The following is an 18,258-nucleotide window of genomic DNA, read 5'->3' as shown; positions in this document are numbered from 1 at the left end:
GCCCTCTTAGCAACTGTAAGATATGCTACAATTTATGAAAAGTAGTCATGATGTTATACGCTGGGCCTCTTGAATGTACAGCTATACATTTGCATCAGGCGGCCAACACCTCTCCCATTCATTCATATGAATGAATGAGGAAAAACAGAGAAGTTAAGAAAGAGATGAATGGACCATGTGGCAATCATTCATAAAATTCTCCTTGTACATGGCCCCTTGGTTGGGTAACTCTGCCTTAGAGCAGACACTCAGTGGCTAATTTCTGCAATGACTCTGCCCTGGGCACACCACCTGATGCGCAAGTATTCTGATGGCAACAGATGTTTATAGGAACAGCTGGAAATGTCTGTCCACCAGGAGATGGGCGAGCCCTCACCACCGCCTGGCATGTGGCTAATGTAAGCTGCTCTCTAAGTGTTTGACCTCCTGACTCACCACTAGGCAAGCTGCCTAGTACTGAGGGGAAGTGTGAACTCGCCCAGGAGTGACACAGGGTGGGGCTGGGCTGAGGGGGGCGGCGGGGCCTATGCTTGCAGACATAGTTCTGCATCTGATAAATGAGGAATGGCGGCGAGGTTATCATGGTCAGGGAAAACAGCTTGCTTCACAATGGGCCCAAGGTCTATGACAGGTCTGTTCTTTTCATTATTTATTATTATTTTGTACCAGTCTTGGGGGCTTGAACTCAGGGTCTGTGTGCTGTTCTTGAGTCACAGATTCCCTTCCGGCTTTTTTTTGGTGCTGAATTGAAGATGAGAGTCTCTTGAACTTTCCTGCCTGGGCTGGCTTTGAACCATGATCCTCAGATCTCAGCCTTCTTGAGTAGCTAGGATTACAAATGTGAGCCACCAGCACCTGGCTTCCTTTTCTTTTCCTTTTTTTTGGGGGGGTGGGTGGGGGGAGGTCCTGGGGCTTGACCTCTGGAATCTGTTCCTGAGCTCTTTTGCTCAAGGCTACTGATTTACCACTTTTAGCCACAGCGCCACTTCTGGTTTTCTGGTGGTTCATTAAAGAGTTTCATTGGTTTTCCTGCGCTCGCTGGCTTTGAGCTGTGATCCTCAGATTTCAACCACCTGAGTAGCCCAGATTACAGGTGTGAGCCACTGATGCTTTCCTTTTGAAGTCATTGGAATCCCCTTAGCTTCTGAGGGCTGTTCAGATGTGCAACTAGCAACAGATGACGAGCCACGGCAGAGGAACGCAAATCAGATAAAATGGAGAATGCTCTCACAACTCTAACTGAAATTCCTGAGGAAACGTGGAAGCCGTGCTTTGGAAATGAAAAAAGTTGGGGACCACAGGTGAGCCCTTAATTTTACTGTTCACTCCTTGAGTTCCTTAACCATCAGTATGTGTATGTATTTACTTGTTCAAATACAATTTTCTTTTGGCCAGTCCTGGGGCTTGAACTCAGGGCCTGAGCACTGTCCCTGAGTTTCTTTTTCTCAAGGCTAGCACTCTACCACTTGAGCCACAGTGCCACTTCTAGCTTTTTCTGTGTAAGTCGTACTGAGGAATCAAACCCAGGGCTTCCTGAATGCTAGGCAAGCACTCTACCACCTTCCCAGTCTCAAGTACAGTTTTTAAAAAAAGGCACAGGAATGGCTGGGGATGTATCTCAGTGCTGGAGTGCTTGCTTGTCAGCATGCAAACCATACCCTGGGTTCCATCCCCCTGTACTGTAAAAACAGAAAAAGAAGGCTGGGAAGGTGGCTCAGTGGTAGAGTGCTTGCCTTGCATGCATGAGGTCCTGGGTTCGATTCCTCAGCACCACATAAGGAGAAAAAGTGGCACTGTGTCCTAAGTGGTAGAGCGCTAGCCTTGAGCTGAAGGAGAGACAGACAGACAGACAGAGAGACCCGACAGACATAGGTGAGATTTCCAGTGAAAACCAGGGAATTTCCCATTACCAACAAGGCTTACTTAGCATCGCGCTAGGTCGCCACCTCCCCGCCCCGGGGCTGCGCGCGCGCGCCCTCTTCAGGCCGCACCCGGCACGGCTGTGCCTCGGAGCTGTTTTGAATTTTCCCGCCTTTGACTGGCCGCCCTCCTCCCCGAGACTCAAGAGATTTATTACGTGGGGTTGCCCCAGCACGCGTGTCTTCATCAGTTAGGGATCTGGCTAGCCCACCTCGGCTGCCCAATCATGCATCTCAGGGGAAAGGGGGGGCACTTGCATCCCAGGGGGAAGAGGGGGGGCCTTGCATCCCAGTGGGAAGAGGGGGGACCTTGTATCCCGGGGGAAGAGGGGGGGGTCTTGCATCCTAGGGGGAAAGGGGGGGCCTTGCATCCCAGGGAGGGAAGGGGGGCCTGGATCGAAGGGCGAGGAGGGGGAACCTTGCGTCCCAGGGAGAAGAGGGGGGACATGCATCCCAGGAGGGGGTCCTCAGGCCCCGCTTGGACCTCCGATTGGAGGGTCCCTCCCTGTCGATCAATAGTTTCCCTTCCCGAAGTGATTTGACCCCGGGCTGATTGCCAGCACTGGCTGGGACCCCTTCCAGGACACAGGTCAGGTTAAACCATTCCTGAATCCTCAGTCATCACTCCGTACAGGACATGGAAATTTCTCCAAGCTCACTCCAGCCTGCCTACGTCATCTCCAGGGCCCCGCCCCGCCGCCGCGCATGCGCGTTGCGCACAGCGGCGCGCTCCCGCCCCCTGCTCCGAAAGGCGCAAGCGCCCCGAAGACCGCCCTCCTCGGCGCCTGCTCCCGCGGGGCCGGAGAGACGGTTCTCGCGCGCCTAGGCCGCAGCGCATGCGCAGGAGCCAGGACTTGATGTCTACTCGGCCGAAAGCGGAATCTCCTCCTTAGGTGTCGCTTCCGGGACGCCAAGGTCGGTTCCGTAGTGGTCGAGATCCGCTCTTTCTGTCTCTTTCGCACTCCTGATCTGCCCCGACGCCGTTTACTTGGCCAGCGGGCCCTGGTGGGAGCGCCCCGCCCCCTCTCCATTCCTATCGCGGGAGAGCGCGCGTCGTATCCCAGCAAACCAATCAGCGCCGGCATTAGGTAAGAAGCCCCGGGGAGAGGCGCGCGCGAGGGGGCGTGGTCGAGGGCGGGGCGTGGCTATTGGCACGTCCCCCCCCAAGCCACGCCCCGACTGTTTAGCGGTGGGCGGGGTGACAACAGGAGCTGAGCTTTGGGCAGGGTTTCTGTAAGGTTCTGTGAAGTCTGTTTGGCGGGAGCTTGGATTGGGAAAAATATAAACAATGTGCAAATCCATCCTGGGAGATGCTCACAGATTTGTAGAGATTGCCGCTCAAGCCCTCCGCAAGTCTCTGCACTCAAGAAACAGCAACCAGCTGGGCGCTGGTGGCTCACGCCTGTCATCCCAGCTACTCAGGAGGCTGAGATCCGAGGATCGCGGTTCAAAGCCAGCCCAGGCTGGATACTCCGTGAGACTCTTATCTCCAATAAACCACAAGAAAACCCGAAGTGGTGCTGTGGCTCAAGCGGTAGAGCACTCGCCTTGAGCAAAAGAAGCTTAGGAACAGCACCCAGGCCTTGAGTTCAAGCCCCACACCTGGAAAAATAATTTCCTGCACAGGCAGTGTGTCCACGGAAATTAGAATGGTGGATTCCCAGGGGTAGGAACACCCCCCCCCCCACCTTCACCCAGAAGCCTCTGTGTTTAGAGTGCTGAGAAAAATTGGCGGTAGGGCTGGGAAGGTGGCTCAGTGGTAGAGTGCTTGCCTTGCATGCATGAGGCCCTGGGTTCGATTCCTCAGTACCACATAAGCAAAAAAGAAAAAAGCCGGAAGTGGCGCTGTGGCTCAAGTGGTAGAGCACTAGCCTTGAGCCTTGAGCTGAGGGACAGCGCCCAGGCCCAGAGTTCAGGCCCCATGACCAGCAAAAAAACAAAACAAAACAAAAATTAGCGGTAGATTATTAAATGCTGGGGTGTGACGAGAGGCTATGCATTAATAACATGGGAACTGAGAATGTCTCCAGATAATTTACAAACATAAACTAGGCACAGCCTCCCACCCTGTCATCTTAGCTACTCCAGAGGCTGAAATAGGAGGATCATGGTTCATTGAAGCCAGCCTGGAAAAGCCAGCAGAAAAGTCCATGAGACTCTTACCCAAAAAGCCAGAATGGTTTAAGTGGTAGAACACCAGCCTTGAGCAAACAACAAAGGTCAAGGACAACGCCCAGGCTCTGAGTTCAAACCCCAGGACAGATAGGGGAAAAACAACTACAATTTACAAACATTTATTTTCTGGAAGATTTGCAAAAGGGGGTGTGTGAAGAGATGCTCATACTCTTCTGTTTTTTGTTGTTGTTCGTAGGGCTTGAACTCTAGGCCTGGGCGCTGTCCCTCAGCTCTTCAGCTCAAGGCTAGCGCTCTACCACTTGAGCCACAGGGCCACTTCCAGCTTTTTCTGCTTCTGTGGTGCTGAGGAAACGAATCCAGGGCCTCATACATGCAAGGCAAGCACTCTACCACTGAGCCACCTTCCCAGCCCAAGATGCTTATATTCTGAGGAAGTTCCTTCCCTTAAAGAATGGGTAAATTTGGGGCTGGGAAGGTGGCTCAGTGGTAGAGCTCTTGCCTTGCATGCCTGAGGCCCTGGGTTCGATTCCTCAGAACCACAGAAGCAAAAAGAAAAAGCCGGAAGTGGCACTGTGGCTCAAGTGGTAGGGTGCTAGCCTTGAGCTGAGGGACAGCGCCCAGACCTAGAGTTCAGGCCCCATGACCAGACCCCCCCCCCAAAAAAAAAAAGAATGGGTAAATTAGATTTAAATAGACACTTAAATAGACTGTAGACACTTAAATAGACTGGCTTTGTAAATTTCATGGAGGCCATCCCACAAAGGAGCTGGGAAACAGCCCTGAGGGGCCCCCAGATTGCCTTGTCAGTGGGCTGTGACATTCATGTGACATGCTTACCTTCAGGGCTGTTAACTAGACCAAGATCTTTTTTGTTGTTGTTGTTGTTGGTTGTGGGGCTTGAACTCTAGGCCTGGGCACTGTCCCTCAGCTCTTCAGCTCAAGGCGAGCGCTCTACCACTCGAGCCACAGCGCCACTTCCTGTTTTCGAGTGGTTTATGGGAGATAAGAGTCTCACAGACTTTCCTGCCCTGGCTGGCTTTGAACCGCAATCCTCAGATCTCAGCCTCCTGAGTAGCTAGGATTACAGGTGTGAGCCACCAGTGCCCAGCTATAGACCGAGATCTTGAGAGTGATCACAGAAACTTGTGGCAAGGAGCATTCACGGCCAGGGAAGGGGATCCTCTTGGGTGTGTAAATGGACACTTACGCAGTCAAGAGAAGGTGAACAGACACTTAATTGCAGGGAAAGGAGTCCCTAGCTCCAACCAGACGCAAACAGCCATTTAAGTGTGGAATGAGTCATCGTCCACAAGCACCGGCCAATGCTCCCACCTTGGGCTCCTCTGTCTGTGTCTGAAGGCCATCTCCAACCCAGTGTGTGGGTGGGGGAGAGGTCACAGGTCATGAGATGGGAATTCCCATATGGAGGGGTCCCTGGGGGCCGATCTGTAGTCAGCGGATTTGCTGCAAGGGCCCCGTCATTACTGTAGGCTCTGCAGGCCATGCTGTCTCCATCTCCACTTTTTGCCTCTGCCTTTGGAGGGAGGGGGCGTGGCCAGGTGCCCCCCCCCCTTGTAATCTGGGTAAACAGAGGAAAGAGCAGATGTGGCCCATAGGCCTGAGCTCACTGGAGGTTGGCTGCCACTAGGTTGTCAGTGAGTAAATTAGCGCTCAAGGACCCTTCTAGAAGGGGGCACAGACACCTGGGAGCTCCCCCCAGGGATCTCTGAACATTATTAAGCAGCCACAGATCACCAAATACCTTATGTACGGGTGATGAGACTTTTATTTTTGTGCCAGTACTTGGATATAACCTCAGGGCCTAGGTACTGTCTCTGAGCTTTCTCCACTCAAGGCTGGTGCTCTACCACTTGAGCCACAAGCTCCATTTCTAGATTTTGTCGCTTCATTGGAGATAAGAGCCCAGCTGGGTAGGGAGATATTTGAAGTGAAACATGGAGTTCGAGGAGGGTGGAGCATGGGGAATAGATTGTGACCAGAGCCAGACACCAGTGGCTCACACCTATCATCCTAGCTACTCAGGAGGCTGAGATCTGAGAATCATGGTTCAAAGCCAGCCTCGGCAGAAAAGTCCCTGAGACCCTAATCTCCAATGAACCACCAAAAGCTAGAGGTGGAACTGTGGCTCAAGTGGTAGAACACCAACCTTGATCACAAAAGGACAGCACCCAGGATCTGAGTTCAAGTCCCAGGACCAGCACACAGAAAAAAAAAAAAAACAACCAAACCAGGTTCTGAATGTGGGATGGTAGGTTTCCTAGCCCCGCCGCCACCTGTGACGGGGATAGCCAATCAGAACAGCCGCTGTAGCCTTGACTGAAAGAGCCTGGGTCTGGGTGAGCTGAGTGGAGCCAGAGGCCCCCCTCCCTGACCCCGCTTCTGGTCCCTAGGAGAGCCATGTCGGAGTCGGGGCACAGTCAGCCAGGGCTCTACGGGATGGAGCGGCGGCGGCGGTGGAAGGATCCAGGCTCCATCGGCCCCCAGAATCTCTCTGGGCCTGGCGGTCGCGAGAGAGACTACCTTGCACCGTGGGAGAGAGAGAGGCGGGTAAGCATGCCCCTTTCCTGTCCCCATTGTGTCCCACACAATCTGTTTAGCCAGCCGCTGAGACGGGGTGCACCTGGGAGCTGTTCTTGGAAGTTCATTGGCCCGAAGAGTCTCACGGACCTTCCCGCCTGGCCTGGCTTTGAACCGAGATCCTCAGATCTCAGCCTCCCCAGATCTCCTGGCAGGCGTGAGCTAGGGTTACAGGATTCGGTGTTGAGCCAGGAACCATGCGAGGCCGGCTCTCTGTCGTCTGAGCCATGCCCACCCCAAGGAGTGCTATGTAGCTTGGCTTGGCCTCCAACCCAGCAGTCTGGGATTACAGGTATGCACAACCATGCCCAGCTGTGCCTCCAGTTCTTCTCTAGAACGTTGCCCTACATCAGAGATGCTGGGCAAGGCAGATGCGCCTTAACATCCGGGCCCCTTTTTGAGGGGTGAAAATACAAACACGAGGAATGGGTCACAGGGGCTGGCCCCTCGCCGGTGCCTCCTTTTGAGGCCGTAGCACAAATGCGACCATTTCTCATCTTCCTACACCCCCCCCCATTACCTTTAACCCCTCTGCAAACTGCCCAGCACCGGCCCAGGACCCCCTTTCTCCCCCTCGTCCCAGAGCCGTGACACTTCCAAAGTAGTAGAGTGCTAGCTTTGAGCAAAATGGGGCTCAGGGACCGAGCCCTGAGTTCAGGTGTCCCGGGTGGGGAAACCCCGTGTGTCCCCCGCTACCCCCCTTTCCCATAGGTCACTTCCCAGCTCTGGCACATTGGCTGTGTGACCCTGCAGAGCGCCAGAGCCTCTCTGTGTCCATGTCCGGCGGGAGGGCCGCAATGACCCATGGGAAGCTGGGTGGGGAGCCCGGCATGCAGTCGGGGGGGAGAGGGGGGCGCAGAGTGACTGTCCTCCCTCCACACAGGACGCCAGTGAGGACTCGAGCGCGGCCCTAATGCAGAAGACGCCCATCATCCTGTCCAAGCCCCCCGCAGAGCGGGTGAGCGGACCCCTGAGGACAGGGGGTGCGGGAGGAGGGGGCGGGGCGCAGGGGGGACCTCCCCATCACCACCCCTTTCTCTCCCCCACAGTCCAAGCAGCCGCCCCCACCCGCAGCCCCCGCCTTGCCCCCCGCCCCTGCCCCCCTGGAGAAGCCCATCGTGCTCATGAAGGCCCGGGATGAGGGGAAGGGGCCCCCCACCACGGGCGCCCCCACCCCTGAGGGCGCTGCCCCACCCCCCGCCGCCGCCCCAGCGCCACCCAAGGGAGAGAAGGAGGGGCAGAGACCCACGCAGCCTGTGTACCAGATCCAGAACCGCGGCATGGGCACGGCCGCCCCCACCGCCATGGACCGTGAGTGGGGGGCCACGCGGGGCCGGGCTGGAAGCCCCCCACCCCACCCCACACAGATCCTCACCACAGCCCTGTCTCCTGCTCTCCCCACAGCTGTCGTGGGCCAGGCCAAACTGCTGCCCCCTGAGCGCATGAAGCACAGCATCAAGCTGGTGGATGACCAGATGAACTGGTGCGACAGTGCCATCGAGGTACCGGCTCCCCTGTCCCCCCAACGTCCTGTCCCCCACCCTGCCTGCTGCTCTGCTGAAAGGAGAGCGCCCCCCCCCATGAATAAGCCGAGCTGTGCTGCTTGTTGAAACACTTCCATGCTGCTGAGAGTTCTCACAGCCGGGCATAGTGGTGCATGCCTGTAATCCCGGTGTGTGGGAGGGAGATCCAGGAGAACCGCAAGTTCCAGGCTACATAGCAAGGCCCTATCCAAAATTAAAACAGCAAAAAAAAGTGGTGGGGTCGGGGGGGAGAGGGGAGAGGGCGGCTGGGAAGGTGGCTCAGTGGTAGAGTGCTTGTCTAGCATGCATAAAGCCCTAGGTTCAATTCCTCAGTACCATGTACACAGAAAAGGTCATAAGTGGCGCTGTGGCTCAAGTGGTGAGTGCTAGCCTTGAGCAAAAGAAGCTCAGGGGCGGTGGCAGGCCCTTGAGTTCAAGCCCCAGGATTGGCAAAAAAAAAAAAATGAGGAGCAGGGAAGGTGGCTCAGTGGTAGAGCACTTGCCTTGCAGGCATGAGGCCCTGGGTTCAATTCCTCAGCACCACATAAGCAGAAAAACAAAAGCCAGAAGTGGCGCTGTGGCTCAAGTGGTAGAGCACCTTGAGCTGAAGAGCTGAGGGACAGCGCCCAGGCCCAGAGTTCAGGCCCCATGACTGGACCCCCCCCCCAAAAAAAAAGAGAGAAAGAAAGCAAAGAAGGTGCTCTCCCTCCCATCCCAGATGCTCTGTGGACCCCCACCCCTACCCCAAACCATCCCTTGGCAGGGGCTCCCCGCTTCCCCTGTCCTTCTTGGAGCAGCCCGCTTGCCTCCTCATCCTGCTTTTTCTTCCTGGAAGTGTGGCCTAACCTAACCAGGACAGCATGCCACCCCTCAAATTGCCTACCCCACTGGCTCTGTGTTCATATCAACTAAGGGCTTAAAAAATCCGGAACCAGGGCTGGGAAGGTGGCTCAGTGGTAGAGCGCTTGCCTTGCATGCATGAGGCCCTGGGTTTGATTCCTCAGCACCACGTAAGCAAAAAGAAAAAAACCAGAAGTGGCGCTGTGGCTCAAGTGGTAGAGCGCTAGCCTTGAGCTGAAGAGCTGAGGGACAGCGCCCAGGCCCAGAGTTCAGGCACCATGACCGGACCCAAAAAAAAAAAAAATCTGGAACCGGACACTGGTGGCTCACATCTTGTCATCCTAGCTACTCAGGAGGCTGAGATCTGAGGATCACAGTTCAGAGCCAGCCAGGACAGGAAAGTCTATGAGACTTTTTTTTTTTTTTTGGTCGGTAGTGGGGCTTGAACTCTGGGCCTGGGCGCTGTCCCTCAGCTCTTCAGCTCAAGGCAAGTGCTCTACCACTTGAGCTACAGCGCCACTTCCGGTTTTCTGGTGGTTTATTGGAGATAGGAGTCTCAGGGTCTCATCTGCCCAGGCTGGCTTTGAACCGTGATCCTCAGATCTCAGCCTCCTGAGTCCATGAGACTCTTTTTTTTTTTTTTTTTTTTTTTGGGTCCGGTCGTGGGGCCTGAACTCTGGGCCTGGGCACTGTCCCTCAGCTCTTCAGCTCAAGGCTAGCGCTCTACCACTTGAGCCACAGTGCCACTTCCGGCTTTTTTTTTTTTTTATGTGGTGCTGAGGAATCGAACCCAGGGCCTCGAGCATGCAAGGCAAGTGCTCTACCACTGAGCCACCTTCCCAGCCCTCCATGAGACTCTTATCTCCACTTAACCTCCAGAAAATTGGAATTGGCTCTGTGGCTCAGAGTGGTAGAGCGCTAGCCTTGAGCAAAATATATTAGGGACAGTGCCCAGGCCTTTTAAGTTCAAGCCCCATGACCAACAACAACAAAAATCCAAGTGAGATAGTTGCCCACCCGAATTTAGGCTGGCCTCAAGCTTGTTCGGCAGGTGCACAACCACCTGCCATGCTTGGTCATGCCTCTGATTATTATTATCATCATCATCATTATTAAAGTTCTGTTGATACTGAGTGGAGCCAATAGCCTGGAGGTGTGTCTTGTCCGCCCCCTGGTGGTGGCTGGCAGCAGTGCAGGTGACTCAGAGGCCAAAAGGCTCTTCAGAGCCCCAGGTGGGGCTTGGATGTGCTCAGCACTCTCCTTGGCTGGCTCTGTCCCTGTGCCCCGACACCTGGAGTAGGGGGGGGCCTGCCAGGCGGCTGCCCTGGGACCCTTCTTTTCCCAGGCCTGTCTTCTTGGAGTCTGCCCACTTCTCTATGCCCGCTCATTGATTCCCACAATCATCATGGTCCCCTCCGCCGACCTCCTGCTCCTTGTCCCCTTTGTCCCCCTCCTCTGTCCCTCCTCATCCTCTCTTGTCCCACAGATTCTGGAGCACAGCATCCTCTTTCCTAGCTTGGGCCAGAATATTCCCTCTTTACAAATGAGGGCTTGAGTCCGTGGACATTTGTCTTTACTATCTAATAAAGCAGGTGGACAAGGCACACACTCCCCTGCTGCCCCCCATCACCCTGACCCTAGCCCCTGGCTGTGAGGGTCATGGTCCCCTCGTCTCCCCCACCCACAGTATCTGCTGGATCACACCGACATGCTAGTGGTCGGCGTCCTGGGTCTCCAGGGGACAGGCAAGTCCATGGTGATGTCCCTGTTGTCAGGCAACACCCCAGAGGAAGACCAGAGGTGAGGGGGTACAGGGTGTGGGGGGAGGCCAGGGGGAGGCAGGACCCCGTGGGGGGGGGGGGAGCAGCTCAGGAGGCCTGAGCATTGTGATTGCTATTGCCAAAGGCTTCTGGCTCTGATGGTTACTGGAGGAGGATGGGGGGAGGGGGGGAGGGGGAGATATAGAAAATAGGAGCACTGGTTGTGCATGCCTGTAATCCAGGATGCTGAGATCTGAGGATTGTGTTTTGAAGTCAGCCAGGGCAGGAAAGTCTGGGAGACTCTTATCTCCAACTAACCACAAAATAAATAAATAAACTACAAAAGCCAGAAGTGGGGTTGTGGGACAAGTAGTAGAGTGCCAGCCTTGAGGGAAAAAGGTCAAGGACAGCGGCCAGGCCCCAAGTTCAAGCCCCAGAAACAGGGTACACACAAATTCTATTTGCCTCCCGCTCTTAAGCACCTCCCTGGCCGGGCTCTGATGGCTGAGTGGCAGGAGTGAAGTGTGGGGTGTAAAGTAGCTCCCGGGCACAGGTCCCTTAGGGAGGCCACATGGGCAAGCCAGGACCCCACTCCTCTCTCCTCTCCAGCCTTCGGGCAGCAGAGGTCAGGAACCACTCTCAGGTCCCCCCTGCCCCCCTCCCTCCACAGGGCCTACGTGTTCCGGGCCCAGAGTGCTGAGATGAAGGAACGAGGGGGCAACCAGACCAGCGGCATCGACTTCTTCATCACACAGGAGCGGATCGTGTTCCTGGACACACAGGTGCCAGCCGCCCCCCCCCCCCCACCGCGGCCCGTCCGGGAGCATCCTAAGTCAGAACCTTGAGGGGTCCTCCAAACATGTGGGGCGCCCTGGGCAGGGCAGGTCTCTCCTTGCCAGGTTTTCCCTCCTCAGACGCTAGCTGGTGATTTTCTGTGCCCCATGACCTTTAGAAATCCTCACAAGCTTCCCACTAATACAATTAGTGGTGTGTGTGTGTGTGTGTGTGTGTGTGTGTGTGTGTGTGTGTGTGTGTGTGTGTGTGTGTGTGTGTGCGTGCGTGCATGTGTGATTTTCTGTGCCCCATGACCTTTAGAAATCCTCACAAGCTTCCCACTAATACAATTAGTGGTGTGTGTGTGTGTGTGTGTGTGTGTGTGTGTGTGTGTGTGTGTGTGTGCGTGCGTGCATGTGTGATTTTCTGTGCCCCATGACCTTTAGAAATCCTCACAAGCTTCCCACTAATACAATTAGTGGTGTGTGTGTGTGTGTGTGTGTGTGTGTGTGTGTGTGTGTGTGTGTGTGTGTGTGTGTGTGTGTGTGTGTATGTGTGTGCGTGCGTGCATGTGTGTTGTCCTGGGGCTTGAACTCTGGACATTCTCCCTCAGCTCTTCAGCCCAAGGTGAGCACTCTACCACTTGAGCCACAGCACCACTTCCAGTTTCTGAGTGGTTCTTTGGAGATACGAGTCTCACGGACTTTCCTGCCTAGGCTGGCTTTGAACCATGATCCTCAGATCTCAGCCTCCTGAGTACCTAGAATGATAGGCGTGAGCCACCAACTCCCAGCAGCCAACTATTTTTGACCTAAATAATTATCATAGCAAAGCTTTGAAAGCTTATGAAACAAGAGACATCACAAAGCATCTTTAAGGGCTGTGGAGCCCTCCAGTGAAGGATAAATTTATTTATTAAGCCAGATCTGAGGCTTGAACTCAGAGCCTAGGCACTATCCCTGTGCTCAAGGCTAGCGCTCTACCACTTGAGCCACAGCACCACTCCCAGCTTTTTCTGTGTATGTGGTACTGAGGAATGGAACCCAGGGCTTCGTGTATGCTAGGCAAGCACTCTATCACTGAGCCACCTTCCCAGCCCAAGGGTAAATGTATTGAGACCCCAAGAAGAACAATGAAAAGCAGAAGGGTTTTGAGAGGCTTCCTTGTGTCCGGCACCGTTTCTGGCCTGGTCTGGCCGCAGAGGACCTGGACTTGTCTTCAGCACGGGGCCCTTGCTGACCCGGGCCATTCCCTTCACTGAGTGACCTTCAGCCCCTTGCTCCCTCCAGCCCATCCTGAGCCCCTCCATCCTGGACCACCTCATCAACAACGACCGCAAGCTGCCCCCCGAGTACAACCTTCCCCACACCTACGTTGAGATGCAGGTGAGGGGGTTCTAGGCTGTGGTGGGGAGCTGGGCACCAGGGTACCCCAAGGGCTGGAGGGAGGGCCCAGGTGGGAGGGGCTTTCCCTGCCAGTGCCACATCACGCCTCGCGTCCTCTGCCCCACTGGTCCCCAGAGGGCCACGAGAGGCCAGCACGCAGCGCCCACAGAGGGCTGAGGCCTGGTCCTGCTGCTGCCCCTGGCTGAGTCCTGCCATCAGAGTCCCCAGTCTGGGCAGGGCCACCCCCCAACTCTACCCTCCCTCCTGCCACGCCGCAGTCCCTGCAGATCGCTGCCTTCCTCTTCACTGTCTGCCATGTGGTGATTGTGGTCCAGGACTGGTTCACAGACCTCAGTCTGTACAGGTGAGGGGCGGGGGGGGGGGGGGGGGGGGGAGGGAAGGGGAGGGGGGGAGAGGGGAGGGGGGGGAGTCTCCAGGACCCTCTGGGCAAGCAGGAAATGAAATGAGGCCCGGGCCCAGGAAAAGGAGGAGGAAGGGGAGTGGGGGATGGAGGGAAAAAGGGAGGAAGGAAGGGAGGGAGGGAGGGAGGGAGAGAGGACAAGCTGAGGTTAGGAAGTAGATACCGCATAAGTCAGCTGGCCCTAGGTTTGAATCCTAGCCCTGGCTGGCTGGGGCATCGTTGGCTGCAGGTTCTTGGTCATCAGAACTGTTGTGTGGGACGTGGGGACAATGCACAGGTTGCTCAGCAGAGAGCAGCCGGCAGTGTGGCTTCCTGTGTGTGGTGACAGTGGAAGTGGTGGCAGCGAGGGAGGGGCTGGGGGTTTAGGTGACCTGACCATGGCCTACCGCCACGCACACACCAGGATCCAGGATCGTCCACATGGCAAGGGTACCGGGTCTGAGTGTGCACGCGGGGTGCTGCGAAGAGGGGTAAAGAAAACAGGTGGGGGATGAGCTGGGGAGGCCCCGGGAAGAGCCTTGATTTTGAGCCAGGTGGCCCCTGGACCCGGAGGGTGTCATGCTGCAGTGTGTGCGTGTGAATGCATGTGTGTGTGTGTCCATGCGTGAGCGCATGTGCACATGTGCGCATGCGCGCGCAGGTCCACCCGCATCCCGGCCGGCTCTGCTTGTTTCCTTCTTGCATAAACCGATCCCGCTTGCGGAGACGTGAGCGTGGGTACTTACAGCAGCTTTGTTCGTGACGGCCCCATTATGGAAGCCCCATAAACGTCTTTGACTGGGTGGTTGGGCAGGGGACCTGGTACCTGAGACTGGGGTGGGGTACCACGCAGTGCCGAGGGGAACAAAGCCCCCGAGCTCTGAAACACCAGGCCAAGTGGCAGGCTGCGCCCGCCATTCCACCTGAGTGACAGAGCCAGGGCTGCGGAGGCGGGGCGAGGGGCGTGTCCGGGGCTGGAAGGGTGGTTCACCGCGAGGGGCGGGGGCGGGGCCTGGCTAGGGGTGGGGCCAGAGCTGGGGAGGGCGGGGCATGGTGAAGGTGCAGTTATAAGCTGGGTCAGGCTAAAGCTGGGGAGAATGGGCGGGGCATGGTGAGGGGTGAGTCCTGGGTTAGAAGGGTGAGGTGAGGCACAGCGAGGAGGCGGGGCCAGAGTTGGGCTGAAGGGGGTGTGGTCAGGGCTAAGTGAGGGGCGGGGCATGGCAGGGGGCGTGGTCAGGGCTGGAGAGAAGGTGGTACGTTGAGGGGTTGTGGTCAAGGGAGGAAAGAGAGGGAAGTTTATGCTGGGGTGCTGTGACCTCCCAGTCACACCTTTGGTAAGAACCATCCGGTCCCGTGTCCCCAGCCAGAACCACAGAGCCCTGATGGCAGCTGTGGGTGTGGGGAAACATTGTTGCAGGCAACTGTTACAACTGTTGTAAGCCGAGCACCCCGTGGGGATGCTGCTTGCAGGGCTGGGGGCTGTGCACGGAGGGCAAAGGGGTGCACGGAAACAACCTGCTGGGAACCTGCAACCGTTTGAAAACTTTAAACTTGTTTTTGTTTCTTTTGAGACCTAGGCTAGCCTCGAACTCAGGCATCCTCCCACCTTTACCCTCCCAAGTAAATGGGACCACAAGAGGCCATGCCACCACACCCACTCATTTTCTTTTAGAAGAAAAAAACGGGGAGGGAGGGGCTGGTAAATGATCTTAGAACTTTTACACTTTCACCCAGAGCGAGGCAGGCACTGCTGGCACAAACCTACAATCCTAGCTACTCAAGAGCCTGAGATCTGAGGATGCCAGTTCAAAGCCAGCCCCAGGCAGGAAAGTCCATGAGACTTATCTCCAATGAACCACCAGAAAACTGGAAGTGGCGCTGTGGCTCAAGTGGTAGAGTGCTCCCCTTGAGCAGAAGAGCTCAGGAACAGCGCCCAGGCCCAGAGTTCAAGCCCCACAACCATCAACAAAAAAAAGTTTCACACAGTTCTCATTGGTCCAGCATTGCTCTGGGGGTTGCTGTACTTGACCTCTCAACATTGTGTGAGGTGCCTATCTGGGCTGGGGGGGGGTGGCAGGGGCCACAGTGCCCCAGTATCACCCACTCTTTTGCACCCCAGATTCCTGCAAACGGCGGAGATGGTAAAGCCCTCTACCCCGTCGCCCAGCCATGAATCCAGCAGCTCCGCGGGCTCCGAGGAAGGCACTGAGTACTACCCACACCTGGGTAGGAGCTGTTTCGGAACCAGAAGGGGCAGGAGGGAGGGAGGAATGGGGGGCACAGGGAGTGGGAGCCTGGAAGGAGCATTTTGGAGCGTTGGGGAGGGGAGGAGCAGTCCAGTTCCATCCATCAAGTCTAGGTGCAGGTCCCTGCACAGAAGGGGACATGACCATGTCTGCCTGTTGCTGGTCCTGCCTGTAGTATAGGCTACTGACAGGGGAGTGGGTGTTGGGGTGGCCTAGCGGGTTTCTCCTCCTGGCCCTACCTTCTCTGCTATTCTTGTGCCAAGTGCTTTTTTAGGACCTCCCCTCCCCACCTTTGCTCCTCTCCCCTCCCACCACCCCCATCCCCCAGCCTGCGGCACCGGGACTCCTGCAGAAACCAGGCCTTGCCCCTGGGTCATCTCCCCACCCCCAGGGTAAAGGAAAGGCCAGCCTCATACCTGCAGCCTCCCCCCCTTCTCCCCCCCCCACCCCCCAGTCTTTCTGCAGAACAAGGCTCGTCGGGAGGACTTCTGCCCCCGGAAGCTGCGCCAGATGCACCTGATGATCGACCAGCTCATGGCCCACTCCCACCTGCGGTACAAGGGTGAGCCCACATCCCCCCCCATGCCCTGCCCCCCCATCCCCCCACCCCTCAGCCCCAGCACTGGCAAGCTGACCACATCCTCCCGCAGGGACCCTGTCCATGCTCCAATGCAACGTCTTCCCGGGACTGCCGCCCGACTTCCTGGACTCCGAGGTCAACCTGTTCCTTGTGCCTTTCATGGACAGCGAGGCGGAGAGCGAGAACCCGCCCCGAGCAGGTGCCCTCACTCCCTCCGGGGCAGCTGGGCCGTGGTGGGAGGGGTGGGCCTGTCCCCAGGGCGTTTGGGGGCCCTTTCCTGGGGGCGTGTTTCAGAGTTCCGAAGAGCTGGCTTAGGGCTGAACTCAGAGGTGCACACCCCAATTTTCCAGGACCTGGTTCCAGCCCACTTTTCTCCCTGCTGCCTGGGTACCGGGGCCACCCCAGTTTCCAGTCCTTGGTGAGCAAGCTCCGGAGTCAGGTGATGTCCATGGCTCGGCCACAGCTGTCCCACACCATCCTCACCGAGAAGAACTGGTAAGAGGGCTGGGAAGGTGGCTCAGTGGTAGAGTGCTTGCCTAGCATGCATGAAGCCCTGGGTTCGATTCCTCAGTTACCACATACACAGAAAAAGCCAGAAGTGGTGTTGTGGCTCAAATGGTAGACTGCTACCCTTGGAAAAAAAAAAAAAAAAAGTCCAGGGGCAGCACCCAGGCCCTGTGTTCAAACCTCAGGACTGGGGGAAAAGAAAACAAAAACAAAAACAAACCACCAAAAGAAACCAGCACTAAGTGCTGGTGGCTCACGCCTGTAATCCTAGGTACTCAGGAGGCTGAAATCTGAGAATCTTGGTTCAAAGCAAGCCGGGGCAGGAAAGTCTGTGAGACTCTTATCCCCAGTAAACCACCAGAAAACCGGAAGTGGTGCTGTGGCCCAAGTGGTAGAGTGCTAGTCTTGAGCTGAAGAGCTGAGTGATAGCACCCAGGCCCAGAGCTCAAGCCCCATGACTGACAAAAAAAAAAAAAGTAAGAGTCTGCATAAGGAGGACTTTGTGTAACTGACCTTACCTTTCTGGAACTTTCTGGAACAGTGGAGCTGGCTGTTGTCCCACAGGCCCCTATCCTGCAGACAACCGACTGCCCCCAGCACTTCCAGTCCTGAGGAGCCAGCACTCTAGGTCATCAGATGTTTCTAGGGGAAAGTTAGGCTCCAAGAAAATGTCACAGCAAAGTCACCCACCTTCACACCGTTAGGTGCCACTTAGCTGGGAGCAGGCCCAAGACGCCTGGTGAAGTGTGAAGGTCGGTTTCTCATTCTGGATGGCAGAGCTGCACGGGAGCTGCAGTCAGCTCTGCGTCCCTCATAATCCTCCCCCTCCCCCCTCCCCTGCGCCCACCCCAGCCCCCTGTGCCACTGGGCATCCGTGTCTGGGGCCCAGAGCAAGTGGATCCTGGACGCCTCCGAGGAGGAGGAGGAAGATTGGGAAGCGGGGCCATGCGGCTTCCGGGGGCTGAGCTGGGGCGGGGTGCGGGAGGCACACTAGGTGTTTGTGGGGGACATGGCCTCCAGGTGTGGCTTGGGGTCCATGTGTACACCTGGCACCTTCAGATAAGCATCTGTGTGTCCCTGTGTCAGGGGCTTCCAGGCAACCGAGTCATGCTGGATTGGACATGGGCCTCAGTTTCCCACTCCCCTGGGGCCTGTGCTGGGCATGCGTGGGTCCCGGGTGGTCCAGTTCATCCTGATCACCCCTGGCTTCTCGCAGGTTCCACTACGCCGCCCGCATCTGGGACGGGGTGAAGAAGTCCTCCGCCCTGGCAGAGTACAGCCGCCTGCTGGCCTGAGACCCAGGGAGGACGCGGTGTGGGGACGCACGGGGGGGTCCCCGGTGGACGGCCAGGGAGCAGTGCACGTGGACAGAGCAGCGGCGAGGTGGCCAGATGGGCCAGGGGTGGCGACGCCCCTGCCCAGAGAAGATCGGAGGGCCCGGGGGGAGGGGTCGGCTGCTCAGGGAGTGACTGGAGACATCGCACCCCAGCCTGGGTGGAGCAGCCCACCCTGAGCCCCATGGGGGCAGCAGGGGAGTGGCCTGGGCCTGACAGGGGAGGCCCGGCCGGCTCTGGAGATGAGGCGGATGGA

At 56.8% G+C, this 18,258-nt stretch overlaps 1 protein-coding gene across 1 annotated transcript; it reads left to right on the top strand.

Annotated features, from left to right (window-relative positions):
• Positions 1-2,723: 2,723 nt before the first annotated feature.
• LOC138813783 (nonsense-mediated mRNA decay factor SMG9) lies at positions 2,724-18,258 on the top strand. Its single transcript, XM_070002207.1, has 14 exons — positions 2,724-3,007; positions 6,467-6,623; positions 7,537-7,611; positions 7,703-7,964; positions 8,058-8,155; positions 10,704-10,816; positions 11,447-11,558; positions 12,840-12,935; positions 13,214-13,299; positions 15,455-15,561; positions 16,036-16,143; positions 16,232-16,360; positions 16,512-16,656; positions 17,885-18,258. The coding sequence occupies exons 2-14, from the start codon at positions 6,474-6,476 to the stop codon at positions 17,961-17,963; spliced, it is 1,560 nt and encodes a 519-aa protein (XP_069858308.1). The 5' UTR covers positions 2,724-3,007; positions 6,467-6,473; the 3' UTR covers positions 17,964-18,258.

Source organism: Dipodomys merriami, unplaced genomic scaffold, assembly GCF_024711535.1.
Source record: "Dipodomys merriami isolate MVZ:Mamm:240054 unplaced genomic scaffold, mDipMer1.0.p SCAF_106, whole genome shotgun sequence".
Lineage (NCBI taxonomy): Eukaryota > Metazoa > Chordata > Mammalia > Rodentia > Heteromyidae > Dipodomys > Dipodomys merriami.
Note: the sequence above shows the minus strand (reverse complement) of the source record. Positions and strands in the feature narration are given on the sequence as shown.